The 24,276-nt window shown below is 39.0% G+C and overlaps 3 protein-coding genes and 2 non-coding genes across 15 annotated transcripts in view; 1 reads left to right on the top strand and 4 right to left on the bottom strand.

Annotated features, from left to right (window-relative positions):
• trim37 (tripartite motif containing 37) overlaps positions 1-5,442 on the bottom strand; it is a 46,723-nt gene extending 41,281 nt beyond the window's left edge. The window contains exon 1 of one of the 3 annotated variants that reach the window (XM_012956216.3): positions 5,049-5,442. In XM_012956216.3, the coding sequence (XP_012811670.1) occupies positions 5,049-5,207 (159 nt within the window). In that variant the 5' untranslated portion in view covers positions 5,208-5,442. 3 annotated transcript variants of the gene reach the window in all.
• A 4,285-nt stretch (positions 5,443-9,727) lies between these two features.
• On the bottom strand, positions 9,728-23,601 carry ska2 (spindle and kinetochore associated complex subunit 2). 8 transcript variants are annotated; one of them, XR_001169931.3, is made up of 7 exons: positions 23,257-23,362; positions 17,084-17,173; positions 15,352-15,504; positions 13,468-13,544; positions 13,197-13,373; positions 11,039-11,136; positions 9,728-9,909 (listed from the first exon to the last, which is right to left on the bottom strand). XR_001169931.3 is itself a non-coding variant. In XM_004911670.3 (5 exons), exons 1-4 carry the CDS (start codon positions 23,398-23,400, stop codon positions 11,056-11,058), a joined length of 492 nt encoding a protein of 163 aa, XP_004911727.1. In that variant the 5' UTR covers positions 23,401-23,601; the 3' UTR covers positions 9,728-9,909; positions 11,039-11,055. The 8 variants fall into 8 exon arrangements, 2 of the variants coding, with proteins under 2 accessions (XP_004911727.1, XP_004911728.1); XR_001169934.3 differs by having other exon boundaries at positions 11,051-11,136; XR_001924068.2 differs by having other exon boundaries at positions 15,442-15,504.
• On the bottom strand, positions 18,490-18,573 carry mir301-1 (microRNA mir-301-1). Its single transcript, NR_049620.1, has one exon. It is a non-coding gene; the product is annotated as a microRNA mir-301-1 (primary transcript).
• Positions 18,700-18,782, bottom strand: mir130a (microRNA mir-130a). The gene has a single exon (NR_049575.1). It is a non-coding gene; the product is annotated as a microRNA mir-130a (primary transcript).
• The window catches only part of prr11 (proline rich 11), a 19,916-nt gene continuing 19,169 nt past the window's right edge, over positions 23,530-24,276 (top strand). The window contains exons 1-2 of one of the 2 annotated variants that reach the window (XM_004911672.4): positions 23,530-23,618; positions 23,751-23,903. The gene's annotated coding sequence lies outside the window, so the exon portion shown is untranslated. 2 annotated transcript variants of the gene reach the window in all.

Below are 24,276 nucleotides of genomic sequence, written 5' to 3'. Positions count from 1 at the left end.
TGCGTGCGAAGAGCGTGCGCATGCGCAATGTGCGAAGAACGCGGGGGGTAGGGTTGCGGGCACGCATGCACGGTCGGCCAAAGTTGCATACGGACCAGTGGGATTTTAGTGCGGCAGGGCGGCATGCCGCCCCCAGATTTCTGCCGCCCTAGGCCCGGGCCTTTGTGGCCTCTCCACAAATCCGGGCCTGAGTGTATTACTGGCATTGTCTGGGCAAGGTGGAGTGATTGGATGCTGTGGGGTGAAATACAAGGGTGCATGGTGCAAAGTAAAAGGAAGGTGGTGGATTTGAGGGTATTTTGAGGGATTTTCAGCTTGGTTGGGTGGGTTTTCAGCTTGGTGGGTTCTAAGCTGGGTGGTATGGCCAGCGATGCGGTCCGTGTCGCTTCTGTTGCGTACTGACGGCAGTACGAACGGGGCGCCCGTGCGTACTGATGTCACGTACGCACGGGGTGCAAAACGAACTACACCGGTATGGGGGTATTTAAAAAATGAATATCAGTTTTTTTTTTAAAAAACGGTATTCGGTATATGGCAGTATACCGCCCAGCACTAGTTAAAAGCTCCATAGCACTATTAGCCAAGAAGATTAGCTGTGTTTGTGATATCTGATAAAGCTTTTGTGCGACCATCGGTCGCACGAAAGATCGTTCCACTGACGTTCAGGGATGAATCGTCAGATATGGAGGTAGAAACAATAGGATTTCTACCTCCTTCTGCTGATTCAGCCCTGAAGGTAGATTTTGCTCAGGCACCTTCAATGGCGCCCGATCAAAATCTTTTAACCCGCCCGATCGGCGAGTTGACCGATATCCGTAACCTTCTGCGATATCGGTTGCCTCGCCGAGTTGCCATACGTGTGCCGAATATCGCACGAAACAAGGTTTCGTACAATATTATCGCTGCATGTATGGCCAGCTTAACCAGCAAATAGATCAAACTGTCTATTTAATGGCTCTTACATTTGTGTAGATTATTATACAGGCTTCCATTTTTCCTGTCTAGATACAGTGATAAATGGCTACAAGCCCTCCTCAAAGCCTATATCTATACTAATCTTATCAAAATTTGTCATAAACTACAGTACAGACAATTCTAGTTTACACATGCAAATGGCAAGTTACTACACAACATAACAATGTACTCTATATCAAACAAGGCGCATTGATGGAACGTCTTAAAAAGTGAAAGGTACATACCGTAATTTATTTAGGTGAACACTTCAGTACCATTTAAACTTTTGCAAACATATACACACACACATATAATATATACTGCTAGACTCAAATAATAGGCAGTAGCCAAGACGTTTATTTGGTGCACAAAACAATCATAAATATATACAAAGTGCACATACCAAAAGGGCAGAGGTATCTCAGTGCTACATAGTCTCAGAACTCCTCCCTCATAATGTGTTCATTGGTCACTTTATCAAAAGATGGCTTTTATGAATTTTGGATAAATTTATGGTTATTTTGTGTGTGATGCTGCCTACTACTTCTATTACTATATTTTTTATTCAGAGTCTAGGGCAGTATTTACACATCAGCTCTGATCTCAACATAAACCTTCATACAACCTATGTTGTGTCTCCTTGCCTTGCCTCTCTTTAACACTAATCACTTCATCCAATCCCAACTGCAAAACTTCTCTCAAACTTGTCTGTCTCTGGAACTCCCTGAAACGACATAACAAATCCCCCCCTTCCTTTCGAACACTCACTAAAACCCCTACCTGTTTAGAGAAGCATATTCAGTGCATCTTGACTGATCAGAAGTCAACTAATAGAGAATGACTAATCCTTTTGTTTTAAATGTTCCATAACGCTTTAAATTGTAAGCTCATGTGCTAGTAAAGAAAAGCGCTTGATAACTTGCCGATATATAAATAAATGATGATTTAGAAAGATATACATACACATATAGACAAATCACCTTTTTTAACCTGCAGACCATAAGGTTTTACATTACAGCTGAATGTCTAAACTAAATTCTTATTATTAGCCAGTTATCTGTTTCCAGACAACACACTTGTTAGGATTGTTGCTAATCTGCAAACACAGCAACGATTATTGTTAGATGACACAATAGCAATATGAGGGACACAGGACAACAAACAACGCCAACCAGGCTTACAAACCCAAACTATTAACAGATTCACAGTCTAAAGAAATTCATAATGTTGTTTGTGCTTTAATATTGTAACTCTGTAATGCATCAATATTTAAAATTGCAGGGAGCCCAGTAATGAGCCTGGGATCCAGTGCATCCAAACTTACTGAGTACAAATGTTTCAATCATTCAGTTAGAGTGGGTTGTAACCTCACTGCTCCCCTTGCTTAAAACGAACACTGTCAAACAAAAACCTTTATCCCTGCATACTATGTAATCCTTCCATAATAAAAGTAAATAATGGCAACATTTAGTTTATAAACTTTTATGAAATTGATTACATATATATGTTACATGTATGGGACCTGTTATCCAGAATGCTTGGGACCTGGGATTTTCCAGATAAGGGGTCTTTCCGTAGTTTGGATCTCCCTACCTTAAGTCTGCTAAACAATCATTTAAACATTAAATAACCCAATAGGATTGTTTTGCCTCTAATAAGTATTAATTATATCTTAGTTGGGATCAAGTACAAGGTACTGTTTTGTTATTACAGAGAAAAATGAAATATTTTGTAAAAATCTGAATTATTTCCTTAAAATGGAGTCTATGGTAGATGGCCTTTTCCGTAATTCGGAACTTTCTGGTTAATGGGTCCCATACTTGCACTTGACCTGCTACACAGAGAAAATCAATATCAGTGTTAAACCTATCAACTGCAGTGGCAGTGAAATTCTTAACAGCAGCCAATTCTACTGCAGATGAAAGAATATGATTATGTGCTGGTAGCTGGCTGCTACCACCAGGAATGGCATTCTAGTATACCCTTTAGGGAATGCAGATGGTCTTTCTGTTGCAATAATTAGAGAAATAAAACTGCAACAGACTCCCAACATTTCTGAATTTACTCTACTTTGCTTGAGCACAGCCCAGACCAGCTGTTGACCTGGGGTCTGAGTTAATCATTACTACCCCAGGGATTACCCATTTTTTCCCTTTAAAATGTACTTAATTTTTACATGCTTCTGTTGGGTTAGCATAATGGCTAATGTTTGACTGTGATAACATGTAATTATTGGAGCATCTGATTTAGGTTTTCACAAGTGTTTACAGGTGTCCAAGCATTAGGCAAAACAAAGTCATTCCTATTATGACAGGTTTACACAGGCTAACTATAAAGAAAAATGTTGCTGTTCAGTATTAACCAAACTTTAATAAATAAAATTTTGGAACAAGCTTTAACACTCATGTAAAGTCATCACACTTTTTGCTACTCACTCCCATACACCAAATGACAAAATGTAATTACAACAAATATTCTTGTGAAGATAACGTTTGTAATGATATGTCTGGACAGGTATTAAAGAAAATAAGCAAATAAAACCAACCATTCAATTCAAGAGGAAGTCACGGACTGATTTTAACAAAAAATATACACAAAAATAGGAGGAGTCCACTACCACAATAAAGTTGGTCATACAAAGGCAGATTAGTTTGTTTGGGGACCATGCCAGTATACAGAATCTTTACCAATTTTAGTTGGCCAATATAAACTGATGTGGCCCAATGATAAGATCACACAGGGGACATCTTGAACCTTTTGGGAGTAGAGCACACCCACATTCTGATGTGCCCTCATAACAGATTTTTTCAATCAGTAATAAGCTAAGGAAACCATAGTTTTGACCCCATATACATACCATTAATATGCACACAAAGGCATAACAGACTCACCAGTCAATACTAAACTTTGTATGGTCAACATTACCAAATGTGAAAAGCAGAATTTTTGGGGTCTTAAGAGTTTCCCTGGCATTTAGTTATGACCATACTGAATTGTATGTGTTTAAAAATGTGCTGTGTAACTATAATGGGACAAAGTTTGTATGTAAAGCCCAGTTCAAAACACAAATAAGACAATATATAACACTGAGGAACAGTCCTGTCCAACTTGCCCTGGTGTAGATGACAAGGAAATATATAAGATGACAGAGCCATGCACATCAAGACCAAAAAAAATAAAAAATTGTTATTTCACTTACCCTAAATTAAATTTTTTCCTCATTTTACACTTTGAGGTCCCACTAATATAAAATGTATAATGCATTTGGCTGATTTTACACCATTTTACCTGGACAATGTAAAATGGGGGTTTTACAGTGTTTGGGCAGGGCATGCACGTTACATGCGGAACTGGAAGTAGTATACAATGCACATGGGTTAAACTGAAAGCTCCATACTGAATAATAGGAGAGAAGGTAACATTTTTAAACAAGCACACAGGATTTCTGGTTTCCAACGGTGTTCTATTTTTTTTATACCATTTTAGGAAACGGAGCTCTTAATGATGAGATACATTATAGTGAAACCTCAATCTGACATACCCTGATTTGAAGTTGTCCCTCATTTTACACTGGGATTTTTTCCTTTTTTCTTCTTGTGTGGTCCCCCCAATATATATATAATACATTTCCCTGAATGTACACCAAACACATAAAACAGGGGTTCTACTCTATTTGCAATTATTATATGAATAACTAAATTTGGTACCCCACTTGATTTTTTGATAAAATGTATCTAAGTATGTTACTTGCATGAAGAATTTTGAGAATTTTTGAAGTGATACATTTTACACTTACAAGTGTATTTGCTTATATGGAGGATCTTTTTCAGGGGCCCAACCTTATTTTTGGGACCATGGAGACAGACACCTTCTAATCTTAATATCCCTCCTGAATACTAAATTAAGAGCAATAATAAACTTCAGCATCTAATATAAAAATAGCCCCAAAACCAGGGTACAAAACCCCACTCACAATTGTTAAATGCAATTGACAGATATTTTGGAAGAAGGACACACCAAAATGTATAGGGTGGTCTGGTAACCCTACATATGTGACAATTCTGATTGCCAGAGCTCTCCCCCTCCTCTCTCACCTCCACGCTTTGCTCATCCATCTCCTCCAGTTTGGGCTCTTTGATCTTGCAGTAGTGCAGGGATTTCTTCCTGGACCTGAAGTAGGTCAGGTACCTGACGGTGCTGCACAGACAAGTCAGAAAATGATCAGTAAAACGCCCCCTTTCAGCTGCAGACATGCAGCAGCCGGGAGAGTGAAGGGAGACGAGGGGGGCAGATGGACACAAAGACTAGCGGTCAGACCGCGGCTGAACATTCAAGACAACTTATGCCTGTATTAAATTAAAATAGGAAGGTAATTAACAGCAGTCATTTATAACACTGGAACCAGCAGCCGCCATCTTTATTCGGGGCTTGTTACTCAGAAACCAGCGACGCCGCACTGAAAAGATGGGGAGGGAGGCGGTGACAACTACGTCACTGCGCTCGGAGCTGCACGGAAACGTCAAGTCTCGCAGCCAATCAGCAATTCTCATTTATGTTCACGTCTATTTCTCACTACCTTCCATTTAGTTGGCGGGTTAGGATGTCAGTGATTGGTAAATGCGTCGATAAAAAAGAGCAAAATAGTATAAATACTTTGAAAAACATACAGTACGTGGCCCAGTAGTTTAGACTACTAGGATTTTTAAGTGTGTTTCGTATTTGTTAATAAATTGCCTATTGGATTGCACTGAAACCATGGCAGAATTTTAGACCAGATAGAATTAGGACGAAATGCTGTTTAGATCGAATAGCTTCTATATTTTCTTTTTAAGCTTGTGTCTACAAAACAAAATCCACTTTGTCATCACACTGCTTGCTACAAAACAGTTGCTGCAAAATACAGCCACATAGATGAGGTGATGCTTATTACATAAAGCTGGCCATGCAGAGGCAGCCTAAGCTGCAAATTCAGACCCACAGACCGAGTTGGCAACATATTTACCTATATATTGGCCACCCCTGAGTGCCTCCCATGTGCCACGTCTGCCATAAGTAAAGGTGAGATGAGAACCTTGCCTCAGAGCAGTACGTTGCATGTTACCAGGGGGAAAATTGCGTGGGGGAGTAAGGGTAGGGTTTCCAGTGAGCAGTGATGTACAAGGTCTGGACAGTGTCTTAAATAAACTGGGGGTGGCCTGCTATGATTAACTACAAAGGAAAGGTAAAATTGGTTTGAATAAGGTTTTAAGTGTGCAGGCCAGGGGCACAAGTAAATAGTATTCCAAGTGAGAGGATCAGGCCAATGTGGACCAGAATAAAGGTGGTAAAATCACGCTAGAGTTGTCACCTTTTTTGTAATTGGCCTTCGGGTGGGGGGACTAGGAGGTGATGTTACACGGGGTGGTGAAATGAGTGGGGCATAGGCAGGACAATCCTTCAAAGGGGGAATGCAGCAGCAGAGTGGGTCAGGGATGGGAGGGATTAGTAGTGTATTACAAACCCCAAAGTCTTAAGATGGCCATACACATTAAGACTGCCAAATTAATTTATCTTCACCCGATTTAGGGTCACCACCCTGCAGATATTTGACCAGCCTAGCTGTTAAATCACCAGCTAGGGCCGGGAGGGAATTACAAATTTATCAGCAATGTAATTGCCAGTATTGTGTATGGCCATCTAAAGCCTTTATTATGCAGTCAAACTACTGTAGGGGGGGCAGTGCCTAAGGTTGCCACCTTTTCTGGCAAAAATACCTGCTTTACTATATTGTTATCTATCTTCCCTATTAATAATATTGGCATAAAGCATAATTTTCACCAGGTAGGTAAAATACCGGCCAGGTGGCAAGACTACCAAGGGCCCTCCCCCTACAGATCACACTGAAAAGTTGGCCAACTGTGACATTATGCCACAGTAGCCCAGGAGGCATCCTTGAGCAATTTGGAGAATGGAGGGCTGTGTAAACAGTATCCTTACCAGTGGCTGCTCACATCTAACTATGCTTATGGGGCAGGACAATTAGGACAGGGTCCCCACACATTTGTAACATGAAGATCTATGGGAAGGGCCAATAAAAGTGTCATTTTTAGAGATAACAATAATTTTAGCCCAAATTTAAATCATGTTATTTATTATTGAATATATGATGAGGGTGATTATAAAAATGTTGTATGTCCCCTCTGAATGATGCATTTTTGAGACTTTGTTACTTCAAAAAAAAAAAAAGTTAAATAATGGATAACTGGAGCAAAGACATGACAATAGGCTAGTGAGTGCGATGAAACCTAATACTCATACCTCAATGTTTTAGCCCTAAAAAATTTGAATTGTGAAAAAAAAAAACATACTTTGATAAATCTCCCCCTTAACGTGGTTTGAGGGTTGGTGTATATCTTTTATTTATAATTTTAGAAAGTGTCCAAACACTCTGTACTCCAATATGTAAGATAAATGTATACAATTTATCATCAGTATGATTTTGTCATTGCAGTTGTTGCTGCTATAGCTGCTTGAATACCTTTGATAGAGTGTGTCATGTACAAAACATAATTGATGTTCAGTGACTAAATCTTCCTTTGGAGGAGACTAGCCAATATTTTAAAATCACAGTGGGTAGGATTTTCAGTGTTTTCATTAATTTGGGAAGATTTGTAAATGTTTAACATGATGGGGAAATTTAGAGTTATTTAGAAATTTAGAGTCGGACTGAGATGTGAGGGGGCCACCAGAAAACCTTGGACCACAGGCCCACTCTCTAAACTATTATTCCTCCTTTGCTCATTAATTCCCTAGTCTCTTTGTTCTCATACAGGAATAAGGAATGACCATGAAGCAGGCCACCAGGAGTTTTCCTTGTATCCTGATGGATCAGTCCAATTCCAGCAAATAGTTAGAAGCAAGAGGGCCCACTGACACATGGGCCCCCCAGGAGTTTTCCTGATATCCTAGTGGGCCAGTCCAACACTGACTAAAACCATCAGGTCCTGGGGATTGGACACTGGGAAGATGTTTAATTAAATCAAGATATGTCCTAAAAAGTTCTAGTTCATCTAGATTCTGAGTATGAGGTCTTTTGTTAAATTGAATAGGAGGAAAGATAGACATCCTTGGTGAATGCCTTGGCACATTGTGATTATGGTTAGGCTGTCATTACTAAAAATTATGGGATTATTTATCAATTTTCGAGTTTGTGAATTCAAATTTGTTTTTCTAAATCAAATAAAGTTGCATGTAGTAATGTAGTAAACTTGCGAGATTAAAAAAGCTCGAATTTTGAAGTTTACAAATTCGAATATCTTGAATTAAAATGTCCCAAGGTTTATGGCACACTTAATGATGGCAGAAATTGCATGTGCCAGGTGATTTTCAATCTGAAAATGCTCAAATGGGCCAAAAATCATCGGTCAACAGTAGTGACAGTGACAGGCGTATTAAGCATTTCTTTGTGTGGTTAAAGAAGGAAATTTTACATGCCAATATATTAGCCACATTAGTGCAAGCTAGAACGCTATATTTATTCTGCAGAAAGCTTTACCATACCTGAGAATAGAGCCCTAGAAGCTCCCTCCATTTGTTAAAGATAGCAGCTGCCATTTAGCTTGGTGTCCGTAGCTTTTGTACTGCTGTTATCATAGATCACACATTTTGATGGGGGTGGGGGGGAGTGAGTTCTTATGAGAGGGAGGAGCAGGAGAAGTGAGACAGCTGCACAGACTCTGGTCCTGGAATGAAGGATTTTTCTGAGAGAGGATGTCTGATACACAAAAGAAGGCAAGAAATCTTGTGTCTCTTTTGATGGAGGACTCAGCGCAGCTTTCTGCAAGTGCTTATGGCTGTATTTACATAGACCTTTCTGATAAAGCTTACTTAGTTTGTACCTTTCCTTCTCCTTTAAAATATGCTTTGTACAATAGGGATGTTATACTTACAATTTAGTTTATGGTTTTGAGTTTAATGTGTTTATTTTGCATAGTAGGAGCTTCACAACCTTTACACCCTCTTGTGATCTTCTGCATGCCTAGAGGTCTCAGAACTCACCAATTACCACAGCAATATAACAGCAGCAGGAGCAGATAAGTAAGGACAGAAGACTTGTCAGTACCAGATGATACAATCCATGGATCCTCTTCTCTTTCCCCCTTAAGCCAGTAAACTAGTTAATATAGCACAAGACCACAGAATTTTCCAGTTCCTGCATATAGCATAAATATTTACTGGCAGGTTATGGAAAAGATTCATGTTTTTAAACTAAAGGTGGCCATATACGGGCAGATTTCAGCTGCCAATTCGGGTCCTTCAGACAGATTCGACAGCTTGTTTGCCCCCCCCTTTCATATTTTGGTGTTACTGTTCCTTTAACAGGTTCTTCTGAGTTAATAAAAATAGAACCTGTGGTCCCTCCCCAAATTAGTGGCAGTTTACTTGTTATCATGCTGTTTAGTTACTTTAGATTCCCAATTGATGTTTAACCCCGAGACTGACAAGACTTTACACAATAGACCCAAAAGCAAAGTTCTTCTTAAAGGAAAAGTAACACTAAAATTAGCAGCAACCACTATGCAACGATCAATTGATTGAGCCTAGCCTTCTTTCTGTATAGGAAGGAGTCAGGCTAGACTCGATCAATTGATCGTCACATAGTGGATGCAGCTCCTTCCTGGAAGGCCTTCAAGTAAACTATGAAGGAGATACCGAATCAATGTTTCCTACTGTATAACTAATATACAAAGAAAATTGTGTACACAGATAAAAACACATCTTGAGACAAGACACCTTGTTTGAAAGTAGAACATAATTTATACAGCTTAAATAGGCTCTTAAATATTTACAAATAAAGAACACCTAATACAATTTAAATTACAAGGTTTACATGAGTTATACTGGTTATTTGGGGTGATACTGGTTTGCTTTATCATCAATATCCATTTTGTGAATCGGCCAGTGCCTTCAGATGTTCTGGAAGAGAAGACCGAACAAAAACTTAGAAGTAACAAACAAAAGCTTAACTATTTCTAGTTAAGATGTTATTTTTCATTAGGATTTTTACAGAAGATGAGTGTATTTACTTACACAGATTCTAAATTTAAGTAATAATGCATACAATCAATAATATACATTATTTGATTTTATCGAGAACAATGAAAGCTATTTGCTGATTGGTTGCTACGGGTTACTGCAGGTGTGTAGAATAGAACCTGTGTGTTTTTAACAACCGATCATAACATGACAAATTCCTGCAGCAACGAGGAATTCAGAAGTGGCTTTAGGTAATGAATGCCACCAAGTGAATGCTACTTAGTGAGCAGGTTCTTTACAGAAAAGAGTTAGGGGGAAAAAAGGGGAAATCTCTTTGCTATCCAAGGCAGCATGAGTGCAGTACAGTTTTTCCCTAGTAAAAATTTGACAAATAGTCTATGTATATTCAGTAATCATAAATCACAAAAAACTGCAGAAACCCACAATTCACTCTGGGACTAAATGTTAGGCACCCCCCACCACCACTGCCAAGGTTTTCCTTGTCTTATGCAGTACAGGTATGGGATCCCTTATCCAGAAACCAGATATCCAGAAAGCTCTGAATTACGGAAAGCCCATCTCCCATAGACCCCATTTTAATAAAATAATTCATATTTTTAAAATTGATTTCCTTTTTCTATGTAAAAATAAAACAGTGCTTTGTATTTGATCCCAACTAATATATAATTAATCCATACTGGATGTAAAATAAATCCTATTGGGTTTAATTAATGTTTTATTGATTTCTTAGTAGACTTAAGGTATGAAGGTCCAAATTACAGAAAGACCCCTTATCCAGAATACCCTTGGTCCCAAGCATTCTGGATAACAGGTCCTATACCTGTACAGGAAATATGATAGGATACCCTATTTTGGAGCTTTCTAAAGAACTGGTTTCAGGATAACAAATGGGATTACACAGTGGTCTGTCCACATTTGTTTCACTGGCTTTTCTCAGTGGGGGAAAAATACTACCGTACGCAAAAGGTCTTGTTATCAAGCAATTCCCTGAGAAAAAACAGCAGAGACAAAATAAAGACCAGGTGACTGATCTTTTTGTTTTATTTACCTTTATCATTACCTTGTTCACTGCACACTTCCTCCTTTCATTGCTAGGTTTTCTAACTGTTGAAGCGCACAAAGCTCTTCTTGAGAGAAAGGTGACACCTAATGGTAAAGGTAACATATAAAAATCAAATTTTAAATATTTTACAAAATAAAACAGCATCAGTGATTGTGCACATTAGCTTAGGAATAAATAGTTGTCCATTACAACGGATTTAAAAAACATAAGATTCATTATTTGAATTTTCTCATTCTAAAAGCACAATTACAACACAGACCCAGCCAGGGTCGGACCGGCCCAGACCAGACCCGATCACTGTAGGCACTCCACTGATCCTCCTGCCTCCCTCCCCCTACACGCTGCAAGTTAAGTTTCATTTACACTCACTTGGGGGAGGGGGACGGACAGGCCTGCGGGGAGGTGTGTGAAGGCTGCGTCCATTGGGGGGAGCAGGGGCCCAAGGCAGAAGCCCTGGTGAGCCTTGCACCCACCAGTCTAACCCTGGACACAGCAAACCTTACTGAAACACCTGGCCCACACCCCTACTAAAGTCTGCTCCATTTGTACCCAGCGGTTTGCAGACATTATAAGCATAAATTTGATTCCTACATTTTATAAATGCACATAGTACTAAAAAATAGTACTAATAGTACTAAAAAAAAAATAGTACATAGGGACTAAAAATATGGAACTACATGCATTATAGAAAATTGTTCCTGCCCAAAGTTTGCAGATGATAATAGCAATATATGGAATTAAATTTTACATTCATTTTAGGAAAAATTGCAACTGCCACAATATTTTTGTTCTCAGCTGACCTCAGTTTAGTAAAAGGTAGTTGGTTTTGCTACTAGAATTTAATAAATGCACTTCTTTAGTAAGTTAATGTCACGGTTAGCAGTCTCTCCATACAATAAGGGTCAAAGGTTGCTCTAAATGCTCAGAAACATGCAGGTTATATAGGTAGCTTGTGTACCATTACTTCATTAAAAACCAATTCTGAGCCACATGTACAGGCTTATGTCATGGAGCACTGCAGATGTTTTACGCCATGGAGATATTTTCAACTAGAGAATGACAAGCCCAGCTTCACAATTTTAACTAGAATCAAACTGGCTCTTCGAGGTACAACCCTGCATTATCTGTGGCTCCCCATTATTGACATGAATAAAAAATAAGATTAGTAAAAAAAAAATATATATAAGATTAGTAACATGTTTCTGTAACATGCAAAACCTGTGTATAAGCTGCCTTATAATCGGTACATGGAATTGAGAAAATCATAGGACAACTAAATTTGGTTGCTTTTCTTCTTGAACACACTGATTTTTGGGCAATTTGTCAATATTAAGCTTATCCGACTTAAAACAGAGAGCCTGTCTAGTCCGTCTTGGTTCTGTGTAGTATTGGTAAAATAAATTTTCCCTCTATTTAATTATATCTGAAGTAAAGTTGAATGAATCACCAATATCTTTATGAGTGCACATCTATACGCTTAGTTGTGTTAAGGAATTTCAATTTTTTACTTGAAATAAAAATTAATAAATATTTTTAAAAAAGTGTTAGATATAGTCATGTGCTGAGTATAGAAAGACTTTGATAATTTGGTATAACTGGATGGGAAATAGCAACTGAAATAGATTAACATAATATTTGAACAAAATTTTTAAAATGGTCAGCAAACTATTATTTAAAGGTGAAGGAAAGGCTAATAAAGTGTTAATCTCAAGTTGCAGGCATACCTTCAGTTCTCTTAATAGTGCCCTTAAGTCTCCCCATATTTCTCCCATTCAGATGATCAGAAGCCAAAAAGGAAGAAAAAACGCAAAGCTGTGTAAAGAAAGTTCCCATAATGCCTCGCTCCTGCACCAAGAGCAAGACCGGTGTACATGCTCAGTTTGTAAGCCTATGAGTCAGCTTCCTGCTGATTGGCTCAGATCCACATTCCTAAGGGGGGGTGAGTTCTTAGCATTCTTGAGGGAGGGGGGAGCAGGAGAGAGGAGAGAGCTGTGTGTCTCTGGCAGAGGAAAACAGACAACAAATCTTTTGACAGAACTCAGTGCAGCGTTTTTGTGAGTGCTTATGGCTGTATTTACATAGACCTTTCTGATAAAGCTTACTTAGCTTGTTACCTTTCTTTCTCCTTTAAAAGAAAAATTACCTGAAAATCAGTTTGTTGTTGTAAGTGTTGCACGATTTTCAAAGTGTTGCCAATAGTTGCTTGAATACTGTCTACTGATTTTTGCTGGTCAGCTGCAATTGTTTCCAGCTGGGCCGATAAAGATTTGAACCTTGATTTCACTGTTGCCAACTGTTCCAATAATTTGACAGGATTTTCCTAAAAAGGCATAAGAAAAATTTTAGGATGTTAAAGTACAAATAATTAAGAATTAATGGCCCCTAAATAGCTGTAACTGTGATGGATTGCATACTTTTTCAGATCTGTTAATTACAGACGTTGTGAATTGTGTGAACTGGAGTTTTGGCTAGAGGAGAGCTGATTGAAACACTGGAAAGAGAGGGAAAGGCAAAGTTTATAAATGTTACCATTACATAGTGCTAGTATTGATAAAGAAAAACGCTACACTTTGGGCTCAATTATAGTAAGAAAAATAAGAAAAATCTTACTTTAAAGTTTCAGCTCTATCTAAAGAATGGCGTGGCCATCTTGGAAGTTGTATGCCCACTTCCTTTCCTTCGGCGTCTGTACTGTGCATGCGCAAGCTTCCTCCCTCCCCCAGCCTAGGTGCGCGTGCTTCTCTGTGCATGCGCATACTTCCCTCCCCCCTAGCGTGGGCGCGCCTCATAACAGATCCCAGCAGCATAGGCACGCCCGAACCTCTGGCCGGCTCAGGAGATGTGATTGATGGGGAGCGCGCCTGCTTGTGCGCGCCCACAGAACAGACACCTGCGCATGTGCCCCTTCCGTTCCAAGTCCTCAAGTCTGGCCATGAGCGAGGGATCATGGGAACTTTTTTCACACAGCTCCTAGGTTTTGTTTCCGTTTTGGCTTCTGTTCTTCTAAACCATGGAGATATGGGGAGACTTAAGGGCACCTTTGAGACAACGGATGGTAAGCCTCCAGCCTGAGATTAACTCTTATGTAGCCTTTCCTTCTCCTTTAAGGAGTTAGGCACAACAATGTATAGAACAGAAAGGGAGCATACAGACACTGCTTTCAGTAGCAATTCGTTTAAAATCATTCAGCATTTTTAAGGTTAATTGCAAGTTTACTGAGAATCAGAGTTTATTTCATTGTGCGACATTCTATTTTTCCAATATTCAGATGCCCTGTAAAATATTACTAGGGATGCACCGAATCCACTTTTTTGCGATGCGGCCTTCATAAAAGATTCCTCTAAATACCGAACCAAATCCAATATTTATGTGACAAAAAGTCACGTGATTTTAAGCATTTGGTTTGGCCCTGCACTTGGATTTGGCCCAATCCAAATCATGACGAGAGGTCAAATCCTGGATTCAGTGCATTCCTAATAATTATATTTTTTTTTTTAGTTTTTATTTAGTTTGCATATAACATAGGAAATTAAAAGGACTGTTCCTCTTTGCTATAAAGGATCTTGATGTGGCTGCTTCTAGCATAGAGGCCTGGTTATCCAACTTTAGGTTCAGCCACCAATAGGCAAATAAATGACATGCAAGAAAGTATACTTTACAATCAAACACCTGTTAATGGGGTATTTAGTGTTTTAAAAGGCCAGACGTGTATGTCCTGTGGCCATATAAAGATTTATATTTAAGAATGAAGAGACTGTCAATTAACCCTGCAATTACACATCTTTCATCAGGCTGTACAAGCCCAGAGGGTTGGAAGTGCACAAAAATAAAGGTGGAGCAGCAGACCACTAGAGGAGAAAAAAAAGTTTAATTAAATCATTTTAAAGTAATAGGTTAGTAATATTCTGACTTCTTTAACTTTCTTATGTTTTCTATGCTTCACTTTGCAGCAGTGATATTAATAGAAGCCTTGAGATTTGCATCTACCTTTATCTGTATATAGACATACATATACACACACACACACTACTCTTGGATCTCTAGTGTACTAATTATATGTTTGTTCCATAAAGCATACTTTTAAAGGGGATGTTCACCTTGGTTTTAAAACTGCATATTATATATATATATATATATATATATATATATATATATATATATATATATATATATATATATATATATATATATATATATATATATATATATGGTTATGACATGTTTACATTCAGTTTAAGCATCATTTAAACATGTACTAAAGTTTAGTACTTTAACATTCTTTTGGAAAACCTGTCTACCTTGTGGGACCTCTTGAATTTAAGTGAGGGGGGGGGTTCCACATCAGGTCACCTGTGTTCTTTCTTCATGAACCACCTCTTTGCCCTTACTTTTTATTGACTGGTTGCAGCGTTGTCAGTTGGAGAAGCTGTTACTGGTGCACAATTCTGTCACTAAAAATAAAATGACCAAAGGAATGGAAAATTGGTATCAGGATGACTGGTGTAGATTGCTGTTACACAGCAAGAGTAGAGGTTATTGGAGGGCACAATAAACATGCAAAGAACATGATACAATCAGGGATGGGACATTCTCATAATTGGAAAGCGGCAGGGAGATTGTACCACTGAAACAAGTGCACACAGCCGGCACAAAGCAAACTATGCTTTCAATGAATTCTAGCTACTACCGACGCAGAAGGCTCATGCAAACCAGTTTTGTGACACTGACAATCTTCTCTGTGTCTAGGTGTTTGTGATGCAGACATATAGGAGGCGATTATCTTAAAAACTGAACACTATTTTTATTAAAGGTTCAGGGTATATTCAGTATTATGGTTTACATTACACATGTAGGGGCAGATTTATGAAAATATGAGAGAGTTTATCACAGACTTAAAAATACCATAGGAATTAATAGAAATTGGCGAGTTTTTCCATGATAAACTCTCATCTCAAATTTTGGTAAATCTGCCTTAATGTAAGAAAGGCAGCTTTTGTAAAGGTGAACTTCCCCTTTAAACTAGCAACTTCTAAGCAGGTCAAAGAGTAGTGCTAGTAAGATAATATTAATCATCCATCATAGCTTTATTTGCTAAATTATAACTTTGATACTTCTGTGGTGATTTTAAATCCAGCTCATACAACATCAAAAAGTATCATCTTCAGACTACACCGACAACTTTTAAAACTGCTTAACCAATGTGTCTTGTCAGCTATCACAATGGCAAGTTTAAACTTGACTTGCTGTGCACAATAGATGGGCTGCCTGAGGAGGTTATTATAAATCTAACTGGTTGTTGAATTACAAATTAAGGACCAGCGAGAACTCACTCTGTATCCTTGAGCCAAGTGGTTTCAAAACAATAATTGCACAAGGCCACGGAAACATTAAAATATTACAAAATATATGTCCTCTAGCTATGTTAGATGAGCACAAATGTCTTGCATATTTCTCTATGTAACAGCAAACTGCAATCCTAGCAAAAAATAAACCATCATAAAGGTATCCCCAATGGAATCCTAAAGTCTGTCCTAAAAGTAACCTAAGGATAGTGCTGGTGTGCCATAGAATTGGGATATATTTACAGCAACTCTACGCAGTCTTAGAGTTGACAAGTTGTCACGGTTTTGCAACCTCCTGGTAAGTAGCCCTGTGTACTTTGCATTTGTACACTGAAGCAACATGCGTGCCCCAGCTGTAACAATCCTGATGTGCACAATCATGTCAGGCAGGGAGGGGGGTTAGGATAACACAAAGCTTCTCATCATGAACTCAGTAAACTAGTGATTAGAAGTTAAAATGCAGTGTAACAAACAGGAATATATATGATTAATACTAGATTACTTATTAAATTTTTAGGATAACAGTCACTAGGACAAGGAGAGGGGTACTCTAAGTAACAGCCAACATATTCCACTTACTTTTAAATTGAACCTTCACCACTGGGCTCCTTTTTTATTATTCCATGCACATATATCACAGAGGTCTGCAGATGACTGCCTATTGCTATACTAAAACTGGACTGATTACCTGTACAGATGCATCTTCTGGAAGACTTTTTCTTATCTCAAACTCCAGCTTTTGTTCAATGTAATCCAAGTCTGATTCGGCTTTTTGAAACTGAAATCGATAAAATTCTGCTGTCAAAATTTATCAATAGCTTGACACCAGCTGACACCATGAACTAAATACATAAACAAAAACAGGTAGCACAGTATGTGCATTATTTAAATTCATAGTTTGCATTGGGTATGCCCCCCCCCCATACTGAACTTAATATTCCAAAAAGGTTCCTAATCAAATTAATTTATCATGAGCCAACATTTTACACAGTGCTATACATTAATGGCAACATACAAACACACAACAGGAACAACTGAAAGCAAAGGCCCTGCTCACAATCTAGTTAGGACTTTATTATTATTATTTAAAAAAAAAAAAAAAAAAAGAAAGCTAATCATAATTATGCAGTGCATTACAGCCGACACGGTCAATTTCATCATGTATCAGTTAACCTGTAGGTTTCTGTTGCGTGGGAGGAAACTGCAGAACTAAGAGAAAATCAAATCAGGCACAGGGAGAAAATACAAACACCATGTAAAGTGCTCTGGAACTCTCACCCCCATATACACATAACCTAAGCTTCATACTAATTTTAAGGTTTATCCCAAATGTTGTTGATTTCAGATATTTTGCCCACCACATTTCTGGATGTGTGGCTATACTTTCAAAATCACCCCCTGCCATGGGAAATGGCACGTGCAGGAATTTGCCACTTGAGGGGAAAGTACCTTGCCATTTGGATCCATTAGAACTGATACATAAACACTTTATATAGTGATCCCAATTGCTAAAAATGCAAAAAAGATTGATGAGCAGATTTGTCACCTGCAGGAAATCTGTGCTAACCATGGGCAAAAAATCTCTTGAAAAATTGCTTGCCATCCAGTTCCATTAAAATCTCTGGAATTACCTGGGACTGCATGCATCGACTGTAATGGATCCAGGGGTCAAGGTATTTTCAGGAGATTTGCCACCAGCTGGTAGCTCAGATTTCCCATGGCAAACAAATCCCCTTATGTGCTATTGTACCTTAAATAGTACCTGTCAGCATGGCTGCTGGACAGCCTAAAATTTGTGTGAGACATTTTAGGTGGAAGAGCTAGTATTTTCATAAAACTGCTCTTCAACACTGTAGGCAGAAAGGAGCAATTTTAGGGCCTTTTCCCATGTGCCAAAAAGCATAGCAGGCAAAGTACCTGGCATCTGGCCTGTATGCCATAGACCCAACAGATTTAGCCTAGTTAGCAGCTGATAAAACATACTTAACAAAATTCACCAAGTTTTATCTTGTGACCAAACATACACATATATTGTTATTTTTATATTTACATTTGCCTACAGACAACTCCTCTGGCTTGTTATGTGAGGATCTTCTGCTTGCAGATGCTTTGACAATACTATTGCACTGCTAGCTGTATAGTACAGTAGTGCAATAAAGTCAGAGCACACATTAGCAGAACAAGCTCCCAAAATCAGGTGACAGTAAGCGAAGCAGGACTGCAGGGCTTAGCCCACCAACTGAGAGACTAGCTGGAAAGAAAAATTAATTGCATTACTATATCCAGTCAGAATGTGGCCAGTAGCCCTGGCCAATGCCCTTTTAACATTGCACTGCTTTTTTTGTGTGTGACCACTAGTAGTACAACATAAAAAGGGCACTGGACAGGCACATAAAATTGATTTGTAGTATGAGTATTACTAACATTAATTATAGAATGCAATATCTGTGTCAAAAGCCTGACTTATAATTTGGATATGGTAAGTAGATATACTAAAGTATGGTTCTTAGATGACAAGACCAACCAGTAAAATGTAATATTCAAAAGATGTACCTTGTGCACTGAGTCACTGCACCAGCCTGGTGTATAACACCTCTGTGAATGTAAAGATCTGTGCCTCCTAATTTATGCAGTTTTTGTTTTTCCCCTTGCAAATGACATTACAAGGCAAGGCCACAATGGGCCAACTAACTTCTGAACATGCTAAATAAACCTGCCCAGAATACACAGAGCATGCTCAGTGCTGCACCAGTGAGTTGCAATAGAAATACATAAGGCTGCATGGCATGGATCTTTACTGGCTGGATACAATAAGCCCTATGTATAAGGTATACCATTTTTAAAACAGTTTATCAGATTTCAGTTCCACTTTAATGCAAACTGAGGAAAAGATGACCTTAGCATAGCATGCAACATAAAGACATATTTGCATTATTCTGGCTTTTCAGTTCTAAAAGCAAATGTTTATAAACCTGAAGGGTATCTCACAGTTGTGAAAAACATAAAAACTCTACAATCCAAAGATATATTTCAAGCAGAATATGCTTTGTGTTAAAGTTGAATGAGAACTACGAATATGGACTAAACTCCACTAGAGATTTTGTAGGGTGGTGTTGGATCAACATAATGCACCCTACAAGTCAGATATAGTCGCATGGGATAAAATGTGATGGGACCGATACAAAAATCTGATGTGTAAACTTCATGAAAGGATTTTCATCTGACACAACACACTTGTCGGAATGCTGCATGCTGCGTCTTTATCTGACGAGATGAAATCTGATGGTGTCCGACAGACTTTTTTTCTCATTGAAATACATTGACTGTCGGATGTAGATGCAGGAACAAAACCCACCATCTGACCCAACTTTACATTACAGCTGTGGGTATTGAATTTTGTATGATCCTACCAAATCTCATGCTGTTGCTGGACAAGATCAGATAAAATCTAATCAACAAAATCTGATCAAAATCTCCTGTGGACCTTAGCCCTACACGGGATTGATTTTTGGGCACTACCACAAGCACCTGGTTTACACTCCAAACAAGTGTGATATAGCTTTGATGTGCATTCCTTACACAAGCCTGGGGGGTGACTTGGTGTAAAGGCTCTTCTACTTAATGACTGGCAGTATTTCTTTATTTTTACATTCCTGTTTAAACTAAGAATTGTTTTATTTGCTTAATATAGGTAAATGACCTGTTATCCATTTTTTCCATAATTTGGATCTCCATACTTAAATTAATTGACTAAAAGTTAACTTAAACATTAAATAAACCTAATAGGATTGTTTTGCCTCCAATAAGGATTCATATCTCTTATCTGGGATCAAGTACAAGGCACTGTTATTATTACAAAGGAAAAGGAAATCAATTTTAAAATACATTTGAATTATTTAATTAAAATGGAGTCTATAGGAGATGGGCTTCCAGTAATTCAGAGCTTTCTGGATAATGGGTTTCTAGATAAAGGATCCCATAACTGTACTACTAATAATTTCATATATGAAACTAACTTTGGAAGGTGAACAACCCCTTTAAGGCTAATCGGAGTTAGATTCTTTTTTCTTTCTATACAGTCACCAGTGATGCTCTGAAGCAGTTTAGTCTAAACTAAAGCTTTTCGGTTGTTGTAGTAGAACTCCCAGTTTCTTCCAAGCTTTACAATTAGATCTGTTTCTATTGCTGTCCAGTGTAAAACATTATTTTGGTTATCCATCAACAATATACAATGTACAAATCTTTCCTTTCAGTGCTCATTATCCAGTTTATGGTGTTGCCCAATAGATGAATATTAAAAACATCATTCGATATGTCACCCTGTGCATGCACACAGGTCGAATACCCATAAGCTTGTCCTGAGTTCAGCATTTTTTTTATACATTTATTGCTGAAAGGCCTGATGAGTTATTAAAATAACCATATACTGTATTTACCTTTTTTCAGTTCTATAGATGCTTAATTTTACAATCTCAACCTTAAAAGGAAACTCACACTTAACTTATTTTTGCCAGAAGACAGGCACCCACACTTCTGCTCGAACCACCACATTTAATTTTTTCCAAAAGTGATTACATTTAGAAAACACTTTCTTTCCCTCTGTACTTGGTTGTAGCTGCCATCTTAGAGGACTACGAAGCCTTGGCTTCCTTCTCCGAGCATGCCCATTTTCAGGTATGATATGCGCCTACGTGGTCTATTTATAAGCAGTATTTATCTTTGTTTAATGTACAGTAACATATGAAAACATAACAGAGTGAACTGTAAAGCACAAAATAAAATTCTGCCTAAAGGTAAATTAAGGGTGAAGTCACACAGAGCTACTAGTAGCAGCTACTTGCCATGGCTACTAAAATAGACAATGTTGATCATTTACGGATAACTGTGTCTATGTGTATTTTAGCAGAGGCAATTCTCCCTACTGTCTATGGCAGGGTATTTTCTGGAGTTTAGTAGCCTTGAAAAAGTAGCAGCTACGAGTAGCCCAGTGTGTCTTCACCCTTAAGCTGCCAACTCATGTCCTTCAGACCAATTCGGCAGCTTACCTGCCTGTGTATGGGGCCCTCTCACAGACCTCCCTGGCCAATATTTGGCCAAAAATTGCCCAGATGTTGATTAGGAAGGCTTAATTTTTTGTTGGATAGAGAACTGCATCTGCTCACTGATACAGTCCTTGCTCTGACTTTTAATTTCCCCTAGGGCCAAATGATCGCATTAGCATGATATAGCCCACCCAAGGTGCACATATGGGGTAAATGATTGTTTGACAACTTTGTCAAAAGAGCAAATTTTACGGTGTATGGCCACCTTAATTCTAAGCAGCTTTGCCCCATACATTCAAAATGTCAGGTGGTTTACTTGTAACGGCAAGTAATTTTTGTCTGTTTCTTAAAACAATGTGGCAGAAAGAGCTTTCCTGCAGGGAATGCGGATAAGTTCTGTTACATTGTTTCAAAAGGTAGAACAACATGGGCAGATGTCAATGAATCACAGTAATATTTACAAATAATGGTAAAACCATTGAAACTGTGTAATTATTGTACACTTTCTTTCACTAGACAATTTTATTTTTGGGGTTATGTCCACTTTAATGTATAGAACATTTCTTTTCTGCAGGTTCTGCCGCTGGACTCCAAAAAACTGTTCACCGTCAGTGGTAATTACTAGCACTCTTCTACTGGTCAAATATTTTCAGTGGTGCTTTTGCTTCTGTTTACAGTGCAAAATTTAAAAGTATATTTTATAGCCCTCATACTTTAGTGTCAATGCACAAAAATCCTAGGAAAGATATCTGTACCATAGGCAGCTCTACTGGGCCTGTAACTTAAGTAACATGGGGGCAGTGAGGTTGTGGAATGCCCTTCCTAGAGATGTGGTAATGGCAGATTCTGTTAATGCCTTTAAGAGGGGCCTGGATGAGTTCTTGAACAAGCATAATATCCAAGGCTATTGTGATACTAATATCTACAGTTAGTATTAGTGGTTTTATTTATAGTTTATGTGAGTGTATAGATTGGTGGGTGTGGGTTAGGTGTGCTGGGTTTACTTGGATGGGTTGAACTTGATGGACACTGGTCTTTTTTCAACCCTGTGTAACTATGGGCCCCCTGTTATTTATTTCAGTGATTTATTCCGGCAGATCAAAGGGCTCCAGAACTGTACAATTGGTAGAGGCCCCTGGTGCCACATGTGGGTTCCGATATAACAGCGTTGAGACTAAATGGTGAAGTGTGAATGTAATTAACGTGGCACAGGTACTTTGTGATTTCATTCGCCCCATATACCATAATCAGGGTTATGGCGGGGGTGGTTAAAGCTAAGAGATATTCCAGTGCAGGCGGCAGATAAGACGTTAATAGAATGGGGAATGTCTCCAACCATTGATATAGACGAACTACAACTTTCAGCATCGTTACCAGGAGCCGCGCCTGGGAATAGATCCAAACAGCTGAGCAGGGAAACGAATTAGGGAGAGAATGGCGAGAAGCTCGAATGGGAGGGTCCAGGGGAGGCGGCCCTCTGCTCCCGCCATTTCACTAGGAAAAAATGCCCCTCCGGCAGCGAGTTTAGCCCTACACGAACAGCTCAGGCGGCCATCATTCCCGCAATGAAGCAACTGCGCTGCCACATTAGGGCCTCTAAGGCTTCCCCACTCTTTGGAGCGTTACGCAAAGACATTTCTCTGCACATCTCATACTGACATTTATGTTTTGCAATATCCGCCCCATCAAATTTGTCTTCGCAACCCCCACCCCCCGCTCCTCCCATAGCCTGAGCTAAATAGCATAGCCACAAACGAGCGGGCCGTATGCTCCGAGCTCACTTGGGGTCCGCGTACACACCCTATCGCCGCCGTCTTACCAGAGCCTCCAGCTTATTGACTGCTGTCTCCATGTTGAATAGTTTACATTCCTCAGGCGGACCCGGGAATACTAGCGGGGGAGGGCGAAGGGGAGGAGCCCAGATTGTGGCAAAGCGAATATGGTGTAGAAAAAATCCACGCATCTGATTGGACAGCTGTCACTCGTATTAAGCCTAGGATAGGACAAACATCGAAAAAGCTTTCATATAATTGTCCCAAACTTAATATAAACCGTCTCAAGAGAGAGTCTACTATTGGTCTAAAGCGAAGTCATTCGGTGTGGTTGGTTCAGTATCCCGCCTCTGCCCTATTATTGGTGCTAAAAGCGTCCTTTGCGCTTTAAATCCTTTATACCGCATCAGTGAGTGGAATGTGCTAAATGCGAAGCGTTGATTGGTTAATGATTCCTAACTCATCCATTCTATTTTACGGCTGGGCAGTTATAGCGTGGCTTCTGATTGGTTCATGGCTTTTTCTCGTTACCCATTCCCAGATTCATCTGGCGGAAACGAGGAGGGGGCGATGCACAAGATGTCAGCCTCTGATTGGCTAGTCGGGATGGGCAGCGATTTTGAATTTGGTAGTGTTGTCTTTTGGTGGCTGGCTAATAGATGAATGGGAGCGGCTTTCTGCCACCAGATGCACGGTAAGTACCGATGTAAAGACAGTGGATGTCGATTCTGAAAAATACGATTTTCGGCGATCGGAACGTCTCACAACTACAACCCATGCTAATTACCCAGCTTCTGATTAAGATATAGTTTCGCTTCAAACTATTGCTGACAGAGTTGTCTTGCTTGCTAAAAACCAAGCGTCCACAGCCTGAATGGCTTTTATTGATAATCATTTTCACAATCAATAAAGGTTATAGTATATGTCTGATTCTGGATTTATAAAGCATCAGCCTTGCAAGGAGAGCTATTTTATCCACAACTTTTAATGTAAAGGATATATTCATTATATTACAACAACAACAAACATTTGTAAAGCGCTTTTCTCCCGTGGGACCCAAAGCGCAT

The sequence above is a fragment of the Xenopus tropicalis genome, chromosome 2 (assembly GCF_000004195.4).
Source record: "Xenopus tropicalis strain Nigerian chromosome 2, UCB_Xtro_10.0, whole genome shotgun sequence".
NCBI lineage: Eukaryota > Metazoa > Chordata > Amphibia > Anura > Pipidae > Xenopus > Xenopus tropicalis.
This window is presented reverse-complemented; position numbering and strand designations above follow the sequence as displayed.

Coding starts and splice junctions, on each gene's coding strand:
- ska2 (XM_004911670.3), bottom strand. CDS start 23,400: ATGCGTGGATTTTTTCTACACCATATTCGCTTTGCCACAATCTGGGCT. Junction 17,174..23,256: donor TCAATAAGCTGGAGGCTCTG/GTAAGACGGCGG, acceptor TATCGATTTCAG/TTTCAAAAAGCCGAATCAGA. Junction 11,137..13,196: donor AACAACAAACTGATTTTCAG/GTAATTTTTCTT, acceptor CTTTACCATTAG/GTGTCACCTTTCTCTCAAGA.